Source organism: Camelus bactrianus, chromosome 13, assembly GCF_048773025.1.
Source record: "Camelus bactrianus isolate YW-2024 breed Bactrian camel chromosome 13, ASM4877302v1, whole genome shotgun sequence".
NCBI classification, from domain to species: domain Eukaryota; kingdom Metazoa; phylum Chordata; class Mammalia; order Artiodactyla; family Camelidae; genus Camelus; species Camelus bactrianus.
This window is the reverse complement of record NC_133551.1, coordinates 66868318-66886135: the sequence shown is the minus strand read 5'-3', so window position 1 is coordinate 66886135 and position 17818 is coordinate 66868318. Positions and strand designations below refer to the sequence as shown.

Genomic DNA, 17818 nt, shown 5'->3' with positions numbered 1-17818 from the left:
CTTGGGCCACTGTGGACACGGGGACTTACTGTGGTGACCATGCAAAGAGGCCTGGGGCACCCAGGTGGGCACTGGGTCCTCGGGAGCCACCAGTCCCGAGTCTGGGGGACAAGGGAGAGCAGAAAGAACAGCGTGAGTGATGACTTAGAGCCACCCCTACCCTCATTCAGTGGAGTCAGAGGCACTGGGCCAGGGGAGGACAGGGTAGAAGGACAAGGGCAGAGGCACAGCTGGGAGTCGGGGACCAGATGGAGCAGGTGGCAGGGAGCATGGGCCGTGGCTCCCTGGGTTCAAACCGAGCCCTCCCACTAACCAGCCGTGTGAACTTGGGCTCGTCATTCTACCTCTGACCTCCTCTGGTCCTTCCACAGAAGACAGGCAGTAGCTACCTGGTAAGGCACTCGGCCAGTAATCAGCCAACTCTGTGGCTGCCTCAGTGTGACCTTGAGCAAGTCACTCCATTGGTTCAGACATTAACACGGCCTTAATAATATCCTCCGGCTGCAAAATGCAGTTAATACCCCTCTTTTCCGTGAGCTCCAGCCAGGACACTCTGGGTGCTGCCCTTTGTCCCTTTTGCCACAAATCAGCAGCAACCCCTGGGTGAGCCAGGGCATGGGGGCTCTGCCAAGGTTCGAGTCTCTCCCTCCCCCTCCCCACACCCCTGAGAGCCTCCGTGCCAACCGCCCTAACCGACGGACCGTCCCTTTATATTGTCTGCTGGTGCAGACAGGCCAGGACACGTGTGTCTTCCTCTCCCAGTCAGCTGGCCCCGGGGGGGTGGACCCATGGATTCTGGGCTCAAGCTAACTGGTCATGGTCACTCCTCGCCAGGTCACCTGGCCAGCTGAGCAGGTCTCTGCCAGCCACATGTGGACATCTGGACGGAGGAGAGAGAACGGGTTTTGGAACCAGACATGGGTTTAAGTCCTGGTGATACCACACCCTTGGCAAGTCCCTTCACCTTTCTGCACCCCAGTTTCCTCATCTGCAAAATGGGAGCACGGCAGTGCTACGTCAGTATGCTGTCAAGAGACAAAACACACGCAAAGTCTTTGGCACGTGTATTAGTTGGGGTTCTGAAGAGAAACAGAACCTACAGGAGGCACGGAGACAGACATTTATTGTAAGGAATTGGCTCACACGATCATAGAGGCTATAAGCCCAAAATCTGCAGCGCAGGCCAGCAGGTCGGAGACGCAGAGGGTTACAGTTGAGTCCAAAGTAGCCATTGGCAGGATTCCTTCCAGCAAGGGGAAGGTCTGTCTTGGTTCTGTAAGGGCCTTCAGCTGATTGGATGAGGCCCACTTCCACTAGGGAGGGTAAACTGCTTTATGCAAAGCCCACTGATTTCAATGTTAACCACAACCAAAAAACGCCTCTGTAGAAACATCCAGAATAATGCTTAACTAAATATCTGGGCACTGCAGCCCAGTCAAGTTAACACATAAACTCAACTAACATAACACTTAACAGTGATTGTTACAGCAACGGGTAAATGGTTGAATCATTAATTCCATACCTGGTATTGTTCTAAGCACTTACATGCATTAATTCACTGAATTCTCATGAAAACCTGTGTGTGTGCGCGCGCATGCGCGATTACTTCCATCTAACAGACGAAGAGACAGAGGTTGGAGAGATTATGCAACTTTTTGCAGCTGGGATTTGAACCTAGCCCGTCTGGCCCCAGAGCTCACACCACCCGTGGCAGGGACTGGCATCACTGGTGCCCACCCTTCCTTCCATCACACTGAGGGCACTGACACCTAGGGACACATTAGCAACACCATCGCACTTAGAAGCTGACCAGCACCCACTGCCCCCGACCAGAGAGACCACTGATCTGATTACGTAGCAAACATTTTATTAGGTAGCATCAGGGCAAATCCCATTGCCACCTCACAGTGCAGAACCAGTAGAACCAGGAACACCTCCGGCCCCCGCGCTGCCTGGGAAACAACTGGAAGGACGCGGAGCCCTCGCTGCCCCGGCAACACTGGGACCCACCCCGACCATGAACCTGGGGAATGGCCACTCCAGCCCCATGCGGGCCCCATGCCAGCCATGCTTGAGGAGGGCCCCCTAAAAGCTGTCCTCCAAAGTCACCCCTTATTGCTCCCTGGCCACCCGAATCCACCCAGGATGCATTTGCGAGTGTCCACCCATTGGCTGCATCAAGGAACAGGCCTCCTAAAGGCCAGTCCACACAGAGCAACTAACATGCCAGAGGGACGATTCTACAGGGGTCCTTGGCCCGGGCTGGACAGGGACCCAAGGCGAGGTCTCAGCGGGCTGGGAGAAGGTGGGAGCAACCTCTACCCCAGCCTGTTCAACCACAGCCAGTGGGAGCTGAGCTCCTGCAGGAAACCCAGGCCAACCTAGGCTCTGAGTGGCCGTCTCTAGAGGCAGGACCCACTAGCCAAGAGAAACAGCAGGAAGGTCCCGCCACCAAGGTTTTCCACACTCACAGCCCAAACAGGAAGGACCAGCCCATTCCACAGCTCAGCAGGTGACCTGCAGCAGCTCCCCAAGCCCCACGTGAAGCTGTGGGCCTCGGGGAGCACAGGCACGCTGCAGCAAGGCACGCAGGGTGTAAGGCGTGTGGTTGGGCACAAGTGTCTGCTGGCACAGGTGCATCTGGGCAAAGAGCTAGTGAGGAAATGGGTGGCCCCGACCCAGAGGGCAAGGCCAGCTGGCACCCCCACGCCCAGCAGCCATGACTTGCCAGCCCTGAAGACCACCCTGGTCACACCGAATCCTGGAGACCCAGAGAAGGCAGGGCCAAGGCCAGGAGCCTCCATGGGCCACGAGGTTTGCCAAGGGGCCCAGAGCTGTCTCCTTTTCCCCAGCAGATCTAGAAGCAACTCCACCGCCATTCCCCAGGTCCCTGAGCCACTGGGCCCCAGTGCAGAGGAAAGAGGGAGGGACAGGTGTGACCAGACAGCACCAAGGTCACAGCTACCAGATGGAGTCTCCAGGACAGCCGATGGGGTAAGGGGTGGTGGTTTTGATACTCCCCTCAGCGTGATCTCAAACCAGAGTCCAACACCTGACCCCAAGGGGTGGGACAGGCCAGGATACAGGCTGGTGGCGGGTAGGGAGGCAGGCCTCGGCCCTAGAAAGTGGGTTGTCCCATGGGGAGTCGGGTAGAGGGGCCAGTGCACTGAGGTCAGTCGTCTGGACGGACAGACAGGTGGCGCCGAGTGGGGCTCACTGCATGTACGCATAGCGCCAGTCCCCCAGAGGCTGGTGCGTCTCCTTGATGACCTGGGGTGACGTCCACCGCAGGATGTAGTGAGGACCCCCTGGCTTGTCGTTGGTCCCTATAGGAAAGAAAGGTCTGTTTATCTCCAAAAAGATACGACAGCTCTGGGCAGAAGGGAGAGGGGTGGGGAGGAGCCGATGGAATAAATGGGGCACCGGCACGGGCAGCAAACAGCTAAACTAACCCTAACACAGCCGCAGGGGCCGGCGCTTCCTGAGAACATCTGTGCAGAGGGCACTCAGCCAGAGGCCGGGAGTGGTCGGGGGAGGCAGGAGCCGCTGAGCAGGCAGGAGCCCATGCTCCCCTCCTGGGAGCCACAGGAGCGTGGTGGAGGGAGGGCACTGGACTGGGAGTCGGGAGACCTGCATTCTGGCCCTGGCTCCGCCACTAGGCAGCTGGGACATCTGGCAAGTCACCACCCCTAGCCGAGCCTCAGTTTCCGCATTTATAAATAGGAGGCATTGCACTGACATGACCCAGAGTATGATGGTAAAAGGTGTGGGTGCTGGGACCTAAATCCTGGCTCCACCCCTTCCCAGCCACGTGCCCTTGAGTAAGTCACTTCTCCTCCCAGGGCCTCAGTTTCCCCCTCTGTAAAATGGGAAGAATGGAAGCGCCTGAGGTCATGAGGCTGTTGGCAAGGACTCTGAGTTAGAACAGCGCCTGGCCCACAGTGCTCAGGAAATGGTGCTATTCCTGCTCCTCTTAACACCCTCGAGATAAGAGACAGAGGGTCTCCCACCAGGAACTTGGCTCCCCTCTGGAAAGGGGGCCCACGCACCGGAGGCTCGGGCCCCACCGAAGGGCTGCTGGCCCACCACAGAGCCAGTGGACTTGTCGTTGACGTAGAAGTTCCCGGCAGCATTTCTCAGCATCTCTGTGGCCTCCTGGATGACGTTCCTACAAGGCAGGGCAGCGGTAGGAGGGCAGCGGGCTCACCCCGGCTCCAGCCCCAAGGCCAACCTCCAACACCCTGCCCCAGCCCACACTGGCTGTCCCGGCGAGCACGTGGCCAGTTGCCAGCTGGGAGCCCTCGGACACGCTCCTGCGACACCTGGCCTCAGCCTCCTCCTCTGGGGAGGGTGTTGGCACGCCTCCCCCACAGGGCTGCTGTCAGGACTGAACTGGAAGATGAGGGTCAAACTGCCCGTACTCAAGGGAATGGCCCGTCCTGGCCCAATCTTCCTACCCCCGGGAGCTGGGTGTGGACCTCCCGGATTCCCGGCCTTCCCCTCAGGTCCCAATCCCGCCTCTACTTTCAGAGGCAGAAAAGGGATGGCAACCAGTGCCATGGGGAAAGGAAAGGACAAAACCTCAAGCTTACTGTCATGGCACCCAGGTTCGAATCCCGCCTGTGCTGGACGAGCAGCGTGCCCCTGGCCCGAGCCTTCCCCCCCGCAGACTGAAGCCATGATCTCACTCGGTGGGCCCGGTAGGACCCGCAGGAGCAGGTCAAAAGCACTGATTCAATATCCCTAGAGTCAGCAACCAAGAGTGGGGCCCCAGAATCTGCCTTTTAGCAAAGAGCCCAGCTGTCTCTGGGCATCTGTGCTTGGGAGGCAGATCTCCAGTCAGGGCTGAGGTAAGGGTAATGGAGAAAAACTTGAGGGCAGCATTATTACTATGATCCACGTCCAGGAGGGCGGTCTCCGGAGACAGCAGGGTCCTGTGGGGACAGGGCACCTGGTGGGACTGGAGCAGAGGAGTTCTGGCCACTCACTTATCCTGGGCGAACACTGCCCCCGTGAGGCCGTAGCTGGTGGTGCTGTCGACCAGCCGTAGCGTCTCCTTGTACTCGTCGTCTGGGTAGACATACACGGTCAGCACAGGCCCAAAGATCTCCTGGGAGAGAGGCCCCAGGGTCAGGCCCCGCCTGGACCAGCACCCAGTCTCCCAGCCTCCCTGCTCTGGCCTCTGCCTCTCCCCGGCCCCCCTCTTCAGCCCCCGCAAGGGCCAGGCTCTGCCTCCTGCTCGGTCCCCTCCCCTCCGAGGGTGGCACGATGCTTAGCTCCTGCCCTGCCCACCCCACCCCAACCTGGCAGAAGATCCAAGGAAACTTTCTGGCCTCCCTGCCAGCCAGACCCACACTCAGAGCCCAGGGCCCAGGCCCTTGGAAAGGGGAGACTTCTGGCAACAGCTGGCCCAGGGGATGACATCACTGTCACCCCGGTCAAGTGCCCTGACCTCTTGGAGCCTTGATTTCTCATCTGTAAAATGGGAACGATGTACCCACCTCATCTCAGTCAAGGGCTTGGCCCCCTGTCAAGAGTCTACAGACTTCAGCTGTTAAGATGGCTGCAGGGGCCTGAGTGGTTGTGGGCAGCATAAGTGCTGTGACACCAGCCCGGGTCAGCAGTGCCAAGGACAGAGGTGGGGATGTGGGGTCTGGAGGCCCGAGCTCAAGGCCTGGTTCTGCGCTCACTGGGCGTGAAACGTTCCCTTTGGAGGGCCTCACTTTCCTAATCTGTGAGATGGGCTGACGCCTGTGCTCATGCCCTGCTTGGGTGAGAGGCTGCCCCCTCCCAGCCCCAGGCCACCAGCCATGTCACCTCCTTCATGATGGGCTCCTGGGGGTCCTGGCTCTCGATGATGCAGGGCTCCACGAAGTAGCCCACGGAATCGTCGCACTGGCCCCCCGCCAGGATGGTGAGGCTCGGGGAGGAGCGGGCATGTTCCAGCCACTTTCTGATGCGGCCAAAGGACTAGGGAGGGCGGGGGACGGGGAGGGGCGTCAAGGGCCGGCTGGAGGCCATTCCCAGCAGCAGCCCCCCAACACACTCAGCCCAAACACCTGTCCTCAAAGGGCCCAAATTCTGAAGTCGAGGGAGGTGCTGGGGGTGGGGGGAGGCCCTGAGGACAAAAGCCAGGGCCTGAGTGAGCCATGGCAGAGATGAGGGGAGACATGCACACTTGCGTGTGCATGTGTGCACACACACGTGGTAGAACTACACGTATATGTCCCTATAAACATCACACACAGACATAAACGTTCAAACAGCCACTTTAGGTATCCCTGTGTTATAGGTGTGTGTCTTCATGTAGACCTACACGTGCGCCTATATACATGTAAGAACCTGTACACAAATGTGCACACACGCGGGCAGATTTGCTTACGTGTGCAGACAGGTGTGCACGTGGATGTGCGTGTGCATGTGGGGGACCTACGTGCACGCCCGCACACAGAGACCTACATAAACATGTTCACGGGCAAGCGCATGTCCAGGTTTACAGGTACAGACGTGCGGGGCTATTTGTATGTGTGCAGCTTGTCGAGCGTGCTTGCAGCGGGTGCGGGAGGTGAGTTCTTCTCTGGGTATAGATGCCTCTGCCCTTTCCAAGGCTAACGGAGCAGTGGGGACTGCAGGCTTCCCGGCTCAGAGCAGTGGGTCTGGGTCACCCCTAGAGTCTCCCTCCTCTCCCACCCAGCCCAGAGCACAGCCCCCCAGGAACGCCCTGCTTCCCACCCGTACCTTGGCATCAATCACTGCAGAGAAGAAGGTCCCGAAATCCTCTGCAGGCTGGAGGCAGGGGAGACACAGGAAGAGACGGAGTGGCCGCGGGCCCGAGACAAAGGGAACCCCCTCCCCACACGCCCCGGCCCCACTGCACGGGAGCCACCAATCCCATCAGCCACCCGCTGGGCCGCAGCAGGGATGAAGGCGCCACTCACGTCGCCCACTTTGATCCTGCCATGCTCCTCCAGCAGCCGCCCTTTGATCTGCGGCCACAGCGAGCGGGGCACGTAGAGGCGGGAGCAGGCTGAGCACTTCTGGCCGCCGTACTCGAAGGCGGAGCGCAGGGTCCCGCTCACCACGCTGTCCACATCGGCGGAGCGGTGTACGAAGTGGAAGTTCTTCCCCCCACACTCTACAGGGGCCGGGGTTGGGAAGGGGGATGAGTCAGGAGGCAGGCTCCCCTGGCCAGCCCAGGGACCTAACACACTACCTACACCTGTCCGCAGGGTCCTGGGATCAGCACTGGGCGGACGAGAGTGAAAGAAGGCAGTTAGAGCTGGACAACCTCCCAGAAACTGGTGAGCAGGGCCTGTCCCCCACTCCAGAGATGAGAAAACTGAGGCCCAGGCAAGGGTGAAGGACATCAGCAGTCATTGAGACCAGCGCCCCCATTACGCAGATGAGAAAACTAAGCCCAACATAAAGGCAGAGGAAGGACCAGATTCCAAGGCTCTCCAGGGCTGGTCCATTCCCAGCAGTGGGCACAGCTTCCTTTGAGCCTTCCCCTGACCCCCCAACCCAGAGAGATGAGAGGGGTCCAACACATGTTAACAGCCAGGGCTGGTCTTTCTTCCCTCCCCATGGTGGGGACATCCCTTCCCAGTCTCCCCAGCATGAGGGGCCTCAGAAGAGCACTGCATCCTCCTGGCCTTGGCTTCCTCACTCAGTTAAATGTTAGCTAAGAGTAGCAACTGTTACCACGTCCTAACTACCTGCCACACTCAGTTCAAGGCATGTTGTTCACAGCAGCTCCTTACAATAGCCAAGACATGGAAACACCCTAAATGCCCATCAACAAATGAATGGAAAAGAAGTTGTGGTATATTTATATAATGGAATACTACTCAGCCATAAAAAAGAATCAAATAATGCCATTTGCAGCAACATGGATGGACCTAGAGATGATCATATTAAGCAAAGTAAGTCAGACAGACAAAAATAAATATCATATGATACCACTTATGTGTGGAATCTAAAAAAAGATACAAATTTTATTTACAAACCAGAAATAGACTCCCAGACACAGAAAACAAACTACAGGAAAGCAGGCGGAGGGATAAATTAGGAGTATGGGATTAACAGATACATAGTACTATACATAAAACAGATAAACAACAAGGACCTACTGTATAGCACAGGGAACTATATTCAATTTCTTGTAATAACATATAATGGAATATATAAAGAATCTGAAAAACTATGTATATGTATACAATTGATGTGTATGTACAACTGAATCACTTTGCTGTATATCTGAAACTAACACTGTAAATCAACTACACTTCAGTAAACTTAGCAGAAAAAAAAAAAAAAAACAGGTTATGTTACCAAGCACTAACTACCTGCCAGCCTCAGTTCAAGGCACTTTGTGCTCCGTCTCACTGAAGCCTCCCATTATTATTCCCATTTTAAAGACAAGAAAATTGATTCCATGGTAGCAGAATGTATTCAGATGTGGGCAGTCGGAGAATGACAGCCATCAAAGGATTGATGGACCTCAAATAAGCTGCTGTTAACACATCTGGTTACTACCATAACATTACTAATACAACTTAATGCCTCTTCCCCTTACCTCTGTGGGGAACAAGCAAAAAAAAAAAAAAAAAAAAAAAAAAAAAAGACAATAAAATTGAGGCATAGAGAGACGAAGCCTCATACTGGAGGTGGGGAAGCAGTGGTCTCTCTCCTTCAGGGAGGTTGTGGGAAGGAGACAGCAGGAACCGCGGACAGCGAAGGGGCTCACTGTTCCCCATCTTGTGAAGGTTGGACTAGGGCACAAGGCGGGGGGGGGGGGGCTGGAAGTTGCAGATGCTACAGCTGGTCCTGAAGGTCTCCTTCCCTGACACCCCCATCAAAGCTCCCACCAGCTCAGGGGTGGGGTCCAGTTTCCCTGTGGGCACCACTTCAGCCCCAGGAGCAAGAACGCTGAGCCACCAGCCCCAGCTGTGCCATTACTGCGCTGTGTGACCCAGACAGCTCGCTCTCCCTCTCCCCACCCCCTCACCTTGATCTCAGCATTTTCCCAAAGTGTGTTCTATGAAAAATGTGGTCCTTGGGGGTCTCCGTAAAAACAGGATTCTACAGCCCAAAGAGTTTGGGAAACACCACAGATCAGCCCCTGCTCTTGAAGATAAGCAAGGCGTACTGGGGCATTCAAGGCCCTGAGAAATCCGACAGGTAAGGAGTTCGTTTTGCTCTCAGCACCGTACACGCCAAACTTCCTTGACCGTGAAACTGTTTCTTTGTGGGCAAATGATTATTTCAACAAGACCGAGCCCTGCTGACCCCCCAGCCTCCTCTCCTGCACTTCCACCCCCCTTCCCCAGCGACACTGGCCTTGTTTCTTCAAACACAAGCTCATTCCCACCTCACGGCCCCTGCCTTTGCTATTTCCTCCGCCCAGATGTGGGCTCTGTCACAGGGCAGCCACCAGCTGCACGTGGCTATTTCAATTCAAATTAATTAACATGAAACAAAACAAAACTCGCACTTCCTCGGTCCCGCCAGCCACATTTCAAGTGCTCCATAGCCACACGTGGCCAGTGGCTACCAGATTGGACAGCACAGACACGGACCACGTCCATCATCCCAGAAAGCTCCACCGGACAATGCTGGTGCCCATGACAGTCCATCCCCTAGTCTTTGCAAGGCTGGCTTCTTTTCATTGGTCAGGTTTCAGCTCCAATGTGTCCTCCTTGGAAGAAGCTCCTCCCCACCCAGACACCCTAGGTCACGGTCACCCACCATGTCCAGTCTTTGGGCGTCCCTGCCTGTCACCTCTTTCCCCTCCTTTAATTATGGGCAGCCCTTCTCACTCCCTAAAAGTCATTTATCTCTACAGTTACTGTCTGCCCCTCTGCTGCTGGAACAGAAGTTCGTGAGGGTTGGTTTCTCATCATCTCTGCACCCCCAGTGTCCAGAAAGTGTCTATGTATATACTTAATAATTTACTTGCTGAATGATGAATGAATGAAAGAATGAATGAAAAATGCACACTCTGAGGCATAAGTGCTCTGCACAATCCCCAGGACCTGCCAGAGCAGGGGCTCCACCTACAAAGGAGTCCTCTGCTCCTGCAGGGCCCACACCGCCGCCCCACCTCCAGGGACATCACCTCCAGCTTCTCCTCTTTCATGATGGCCAGGGGAGGGAGGGATCCCTGGGGCCACAGGGGAGGGCGCAGGGAGGGGGGCCCTTACCTCCAGCCAGGCGTGGAAAGGTGCGGAACTGGTCCAGGTTCTGGGCCACCTGCTTCCACAGGTGTTTGAAGGTGCTGAAACCAGAGGATGGGATAGGGATTAGGGTCCCCGGCTCAGGGAGCTGAGAGGGTAACGGACCTGGTGGGTGGAGAACAGGCCCTCCCAGAGGAAGGGGCTGGGAAGCCCAGGGGGGAGTGCCAGGGTCAGTAGCCCTGCAGGAGGCAGGTCTGGGTCACAGTGGTGGGGGCAGGGGGAGAGAGGGCTGAAGGTGGTGGCAGTTGGAAACGGGCTGCATTCTGGGCCGACAAGAAGGGTGCAAGGGGAGGCTCGGCGGCAAGACAGAGCAGAGAAGGCCCAGGCTTTGAGGCCGGGGGTGCTAGCTTCGAGTCCTGACTCAGACACACACAGCTGTGTGATCTTGAGCCCATCACTTAACCTCTCTGAGCCTCAAATTCTGTGCCTCATCTGGGAACTGTGGAGAACGATTCTGCCTGACAGGGCGGTTGTGTGACAGCTCTAACTTGAGTCAAGGGCTTAGGACAGGGCCGGGCAGGCTGCGGGTGCTGGGGTTGGGGTGGAAGGCAGACGCTGCTGTGGTCTGCGAGGGGTGCCCTGAGCTCACCCCCAGGCTCCCGAGACCAAACCAAGGAGGGTCCAGGGAGAGGCAGCTCAGGCCCCCGCCTCCTCCCCGGGCTCCGAGTGTGACCAACCTCGGCACCACAAAACAATAAAAATGCTAATCACCAGGGAGCTGGTGACACAGTAGCTAATACTAATTTATGACTTTCCCACCTTTAAGCCTGCTGTTCATCAGAGCGTGGCAGACGGGGGGCCAGGCCCGCTCCGCCCGCTAACAGGCAGGGACCCGCGGGGCCCGCAGCTGGCAGAGCGGGCCTTTTGGAAAACAGCCCTCCTCAGCAATTCTAACGCTGCCAGCGTCACCCGGCAAACCTTGGTGGGGACGGGGTCGGGAAGCCTGAGTCTGGGCAGAGAGGGTGAGAAGCCACCACAGGTGTCCCTGGGGCACCTGGAATGGCCGGAGTGGAGACCACATCTCCACCCAGATGACCTACAGGACCTCAAACTCAAAGTGATCAGCATCTGGATCATCTTCTTCCCAAGGATGCCAGGTGCCCAGCCATCTGGGGTGCCCACCTTGATGAACGATGCCCACATCCTGCCCTGAGCCTGAATGTTCCCACTGACTGGCCCCTGACCCCACAGACAGGTGATCAAGTCTCCCTGCTACTTCCTCACTTGACACAGCCCATCTCCCCGTTCCCACAACTCTACCCGGGTTCATCTCTCCCTGGGTGTGGACACCTCCTAACCCGTCTCCTGTTTCCAGCTGTTAGACTTGCACTCAGAACAGCCAGAGCGATCATTTAGGATGGAGGCTGCACACGCAGAAGCCCAGGGACGGGGGTGCCGGGCAGGGGATGAGTGAGACAGACCAGGTACCCGGAGACCCAGGGCCTCTTGGGATGGTGGGGAGCCAGAGACACCCACCCGCCTCCAGCCAGCGGTATATATCGAAATGTAAGCCCAGTGCAATCAGTTCTCACAAGAGGCCAACACTGGATTTTTGGATTTTTATATGGAACTGTCCCAACTATACAAGCTTGGATCATCTCTATTAGGAGTCAGAGAACACATAGCCACTCACCAGGTCCAACTGGAAACCTACGGTTTGTAATCTCTGCTTGAAACAGATAAGCCACTCCCCCTGCATAAACCCTGCCATGGCTCCCATCACCTTTAGGATAAAGTCCAGAGACCTTTGCAGGCTCACAGGACCTTAAAGTCATAGGACTTAAATCCTTCAAGAGGTAGGAACTTGCCCACTCCACGCATTCGCTGCTGAGCCCGGCCCCCACAGGAGCTCAACACACACGAGTTGAGTGAGTCAGTGAATAAATGTGGGATGGTGATGGAACCATGTCCCACCCCCACCCTCTGACTCTCGGCCCCAAGCTCCACAGTCCAGCCCTGCAGGACCACGTCCACCTCCCAGAGCACAAGAAATTGAACCTTATGCGTCTGCATGTCCTGTTCCCTCTCCTAGAACACTCTCCTCCACCTCTGTCTGGCCAACTCATCTGCTTACATGCCACCTCCTCCAATTCATTCCAAGGTCCCCCGTGCCCTTTGCAGAGACAGAGGTGGCACCAAAATCCATTATTGTCAAACACCCTTAGGCTGTTTCCAGCCTGTGATGCTCTTTGCTGTTCATTACCTACTTTGATCCTCACAATTACTCTACACGGTAGGAATCATTGCTACTGTTATACAGGTGAGTGATGGAGGCTCAGAGGTGACGTGGCTCACCCATGGCCACACAGTGAGGAAGAGGGTACAGTCAGTGCCTGACCTCTGGGTTTACAACCTCAGCTCCTGGACAGAGGTGACAAGGCCTCATAAGCATCCCCGGACCACCCTGCCCACCCCACCTCGGGGACTTACGGCACACTGCCTGTGAAGTTGATGCCACACAGGTGCTCTGAGCTGGTGACAGTGTCCCCAAACGTGGGCCCGTCAGCTGGCACAAACTGGATGACGTTGGGGGGCAGACCGGCCTCCCGGAGGATGCGGTAGATGGCGTAGCTGGCCAGCATGGCAGTGTCACTGGGCTTCCACAGGACCACGTTGCCCTGTCCGGGAGGCATGGTGATGACCCCAACTCCCACCCTACCCCAAAGTATGGCCATCCCTCCCCTGGAACCAGTGGACCTCCATGCAGGCCAGGATGTCCTCTCCTCACCCCCACTCCTCCCTGCGCCAGGCACCATACTCAAAAAGCCTACGCCCTGCCCTGCCTGCTCCTACACTCTGGCCAAGGTTCTGTTCCTCCAGAAGCCTGCACCGACTGGTCCTGCCAGCACCCCTCGGCCAGGTCTGCTCTGCTTGTTTCCAAGTTGCTGGGTGCTCTTGGGGCGTGGCTGGGCAAGAGCTCACAGGGCTCTTGCTGCACGTGCCCCCGCTGAGGGCATGTGGGCGCCGGGTGTGGGCACGTCCATCTGAGCACAGACACATGAGGACGGCTCGGTGCACAAGCACCCTTTGAGATCACCCAGCCGCCCCCGACAACTGTCAGCCCTTCTCCTGCTCCACCCTGAGCCACCAGGCCCTCTGAGGGTAGGGCTGGGTCTCCTCCACCAACTGAGAGCTCATAAGAGTGATGGCCACCCTCACCCTGACAATGGGAGTGGAGTCCATCCACTTCGAGATCACCTGCCCAGAGACAGACCAAGCCCAAATCCCTATCTATTCCATCATTTATTCACTAGCCACGTGACCCTAACAAGTAAGTCACCAGGCACAGAGCAAGCACGCAAAGGTGAGCTGTAATTATCATCATTATCAGCAGCCCCCATGTACTCAGCCCGCACTGGCCAGGCCTGCCTGCTGTAACAAGCACGGTCTCATTTGCTCCTCATAAAGCTGGAATGTAAGCTTTCCTATGGTTCCCACTCTGCAGATGAGGAAACTGTCTCAGAGGAGTGCAGGCACTTGTCTGGGGTCACCCAGATAGAGTTGGGCAAAGCTGGGACCCAAACCAGCCTGTGACCTCAAAGCCTTTCCATAGCCCCCAGCAGCCTCCACCTTCTGTGCCTCTCCCCAGGACTAGGGCTGGGACCCCAGGGGCTGAGACGTGGCCCTTCTGTCTGTTGAGAGGGGTGTGATGCCTTGTTCCCGCCGACCCCACCTGCTGCCCACATCTCACCATCAGGGCCGGCGCCCCCGCCAGGTTGCCGCCGATCGCAGTGAAGTTGAAGGGGGAGATGGCCGCCACGAAGCCCTGGGGAAGGAGGAGGCGGTGAGGCCATGCCCCAGGCTGCCGGCAGCCCCCCCACCCCACGCCAGCTCCGGGGGTACCTCCAGCCCCCGGTACACCACGTTGTTGGTGCTGGGTGGCACGCTGATGGGCTGCTCCCCCTCCAGCTCCACAGCAAACTTGGCGTTGAACCGGAAGAAGTCAATGAGTTCAGCCGCAGCATCGATCTCCGCCTGGATGACTGTCTTCCCCTGCGAGGCAGAGGAGCGAGGAGTCAGTGGTGGAGGACGTGCTTCCCGTGAGCCCTGGACCCTGTGCCCATGGTGACATCGTGTGCAGGGATGAGTACGTGTCCTCCTCACTAGGGGCGTCCGGGCCAAGAATCAGGAAGCCCGCTGCCTGTAAACATCTCCTTAGACGGTCCTTAGATGAAGAATGTAAGCCACGGGGGCAAGGACTTTGGGCAGCAAGAGTCAGGCTTTATTAAATGGGGTGGGGGGGGTCCTTGCACACAGGACCACTGGCACCTGCTCAGCCTGCTCAGGCTGCAGAGCACGGGAAGCTGAGCTAACACGCACGGGCTCCTGCTCTGTACGGCCACCGTGCTTCCTACAAGCTCCGAAGTCTTAAGCCAAATAAAGAAGCATCTTAATCTGGTCTCGGAGTGTGTGAGTCTTTTCTTGCCCAGGTGTGGCTCAGCTGGCACACTCCGAAGCCCGACACCCACCCCAGGGGCTCTGCTGAATCAGGAGACACTTAGCTGGGTGTGGAGCTGTCATACCACCCCGTGCAGCAGCAGAGGGCGCTCTCATATGGGATGGTGAACCGGAGAGCGCCGGTCGGACCCACAGCCCTAAGGCTCTGTTCTGGGGATGGCAAAATTAACCCTCTCTCCCTCTGCTCCTTCGCCAGCACTCTGTGCTGCTAGCGCCACTCAATGGCTCAACATTCATGCACTCAAAAAACATGTTTGGGGGGCGGGGGGGATATAGCTCAAGTGGTAGAGCGGACGCTTAGCATGCACAGGATCCTGGGTTCAATCCCCCTATACCTCCATTTAAAAACAAAGTTTATCGGGAGCTTCTAGGACTCCAGGAAGACAACAATGCAAGACCCAGAAAGACAGAGGATATTAGCATGTGGTTACTATGCCCAAAAAGCCTGCAAAGGGGCAACAGACACAGAGAAGGTCATTACACCCCAGTGTGATCTGAGCTGTAACTGACAACGGAACAGCATGCTGTGGGGGGACCACAGAGGCAGAACTGATGCTTTGGGAATAAGAAGGTTCTAGAAGGCTCACAGAGGACGTGATATCTGGGCTGGACCTTGACAGTTAAGAGTTCACAAGGCAGAGAAGAGAGAGCACTCCAGGCAGGGGACACGGGACAGAGGCAGGAGGAGATGGGGCCCCTGCGGTATCCAGGATTCTTGCTAGGCCCAGACTGGTGACATCGTGGGTGGGCTGGCCTCGGGGGGAAGGGCAGAGTGGCTGGCAAGCTGGACAGAGGTGGGACTGGAAGGGCTGGGCTCAGGACTTGGGCTGTGACTCTCAGCGACAGAGGGATCCTGGTGGTTCATAAGCCTGGAGTAACCCACTGGAGGTGTCAGAAAGACCCCTCTGATGGCTGTAGGGGTCTGACCGAGCCTGCAGGACTGTGCAGGGCAGCTGTCAGTCCAGGCAAAACAGGACAAAGGCCTGGCTCAGGGCGGGGACAAAGGCCTGGCTCAGGGCGGGGACAGAGATGGACAGGAGGGGATATTTCCAGAGTAGGACACACAAGCTTAGTATTGTCCACCTCGCCTACAATGTACATTAGTCTGTCCCCTCTCCTAGGCTTTGTCCCTCTAGGACGCCTCCCAGGCTCCAGCACGCACAGCAGGTCCAGGCACGCAGAAGCTGCTCAGCTGCTGATGCCTTCTGAATGGATGTGGTCTGGCTGCTTCCCCCCACAACCCCAACTGTGTCCACAGGCTCCTCACCTGTCCCACCATGGTCTTGGCTAGGACCTCTGCCCTGCGCGGCCCGCTCAGCATATCCGCTGCCTTCAGGAAGACCTGGGCTCGGTCTGCAACAGGCTTCATGTCCCACTCTTTCCTGGCAGCCAAGGCGGCCTCGATGGCTCTGTTGAGCAGGGCCTGATGAAGAGGGAAAGATTGGGGCTTCCTCCTGCAGCAGGAAGGGTCCCAAAGGAGTGAGGGAGGGAGGAGAGATCTGAAGGTCACTTCACCTGGGGAAGACCCCTGGCTCCCCTGGCCCTCAGCCCCCTCCCTACACAGCTGCAGACACCATGTCCTATCACCAGCTGGGCTCGGAGCCTTTTCCACTCTAGTCCAGAGAGTGTGCCACGGACTTGTTCCATTTTCTCTCGTGGTCTCGTCAGGGCCTCCTCTTATTCCTGGGGCCTGGTGCTCCTGAACCCGCTCTCCAGAGCCTCCAGCCCTTGAGGTCAGGGCCTGAACTTGCCCTTGCCAGGCCAGAACTGTAGCCAGAGACACACACCTGCTGCTGGCAACCCAGCTGCCAACTGCCTCCTTGATACCAGCTCCTTGATCCCTTGCCACAAGTGACCCTGTGCCCTCTCGCTGGCCCTCCTGGATGCCAATTCTCTGCCCAACTTTCCATCCGTGATGTCTCCAATCTCCCCAATTCAGTCTTCCAGAATCTACTTCCCCTCCCTCAATCAGGGTAGCTTCCCTCACATGGGGCATGTGCAGGGATGTGCCAGCCCCGGCCAAGGCAGTGTCATTTGACTCAAGTTAACCCCAGCACCGCTGGCACCTGTCCAGGGACTCCCTCAGTGCCAGCCACCCACCGATGCCCCACCCCCCAAGGCCAGAGGGAGAGGTGGTGACTGGCATCCACCCCCATGGCAGCAACTAACAGGGCAAGACGGGGTGACCAAGGACTCACCTTGTCTGCATAGCAGAACTTTGCCACCTTGTGTCCATGGTTAAAGGGCTGAAAAAAAAGAGAAAAGTGTAAGGTTGCTGTCCAGGAGGGAGGTGCTGAGGCAGGCAGGGATGGAGCCCAGGCTCAGAGTCCTCAGCGCACCTTGCTCTCGCCCCTCCAATCCCCGTGAAGCCTTCTCCAGTCGCCCCCACCCACGCTGACCTCTCCCCATCGAGGGTTTGAGGGTTACGGAGCACCTGCCACGTGATGGTCTCTGGAAGATTCACATTCCAGGAGCAAGGCATGTACTGAACAGTCTTTCAGGGAAAGTGTGAACCTTGTGGTCAGACAGACCCAAGTTCAAATCCCAGTTCTTCCACCTACTAGCTCTGGGTGCTTCCCAGCCCCACAAAGAAAGACGCCTGATGCTGGTTCCAAGTTCCCAGGGCAGGTAATTCTGACTGGCCCGGCTGGGGTCAGGTGCCCGCTTCTAGGCCCAGCACCCTCAGGGAGTGGCACTGCACAGTTTCAAAGGCCGCCCCAGCCCACTGCGTCAGGGCAGGCAGGGAGCTCGTCAATTAAGGTCGACCCCCCAGAGCTGTCCACTGCGCCTCTCCGCCCGGGGCTGGAATCCTCAGGGCTTTGATCCGAGCTGTTCTCATGGTTTCCCATACGACGCCTTCACCAGCCTCCCTGGCCTCCCACCTGCTGTGGACTCCTCACCGTGGTCCTCTGCCTGCCTTCCCATCCCAGCTCCCTGGCCGCCCACGGGCTCCTGGCCCTCCACACATGCACATCCGCAGGCACATCTTCCGCCTAGCCCACACCCTTAATCCCTCTGCTATCCTGACATTAGAAAGCCTTCTGATAAAGAGCAATGGGCTCTTTGAAAGTCTCACCCTCCTTAACCCTCTTCAGTGGCTCCCGGTGCCCTTGGAAGAGGCTCTT

The 17818-nt window shown here is 57.3% G+C and overlaps 1 protein-coding gene across 4 annotated transcripts in view; it reads right to left on the bottom strand.

Annotated features, from left to right (window-relative positions):
* Positions 1-1106: 1106 nt before the first annotated feature.
* ALDH4A1 (aldehyde dehydrogenase 4 family member A1) overlaps positions 1107-17818 on the bottom strand; it is a 29962-nt gene continuing 13250 nt past the window's right edge. For 2 of the 4 annotated variants that reach the window (XM_010957455.3, XM_045518485.2), the window contains 12 exons: positions 16892-16939; positions 15961-16116; positions 14079-14228; positions 13927-14001; positions 12666-12853; positions 10203-10276; positions 6939-7135; positions 6739-6786; positions 5818-5970; positions 4989-5110; positions 4050-4168; positions 1107-3326 (listed from right to left, as the gene is read on the bottom strand). In XM_010957455.3, the coding sequence (XP_010955757.2) occupies positions 3214-3326; positions 4050-4168; positions 4989-5110; positions 5818-5970; positions 6739-6786; positions 6939-7135; positions 10203-10276; positions 12666-12853; positions 13927-14001; positions 14079-14228; positions 15961-16116; positions 16892-16939 (1443 nt within the window). In that variant the 3' untranslated portion in view covers positions 1107-3213. Of the gene's footprint in view, positions 3327-4049; positions 4169-4890; positions 5111-5817; positions 5971-6738; positions 6787-6938; positions 7136-10202; positions 10277-12665; positions 12854-13926; positions 14002-14078; positions 14229-15960; positions 16148-16891; positions 16940-17818 lie in introns of those variants that run through there. The other 2 variants (XM_045518486.2, XR_012511431.1) reach the window with 2 other exon arrangements.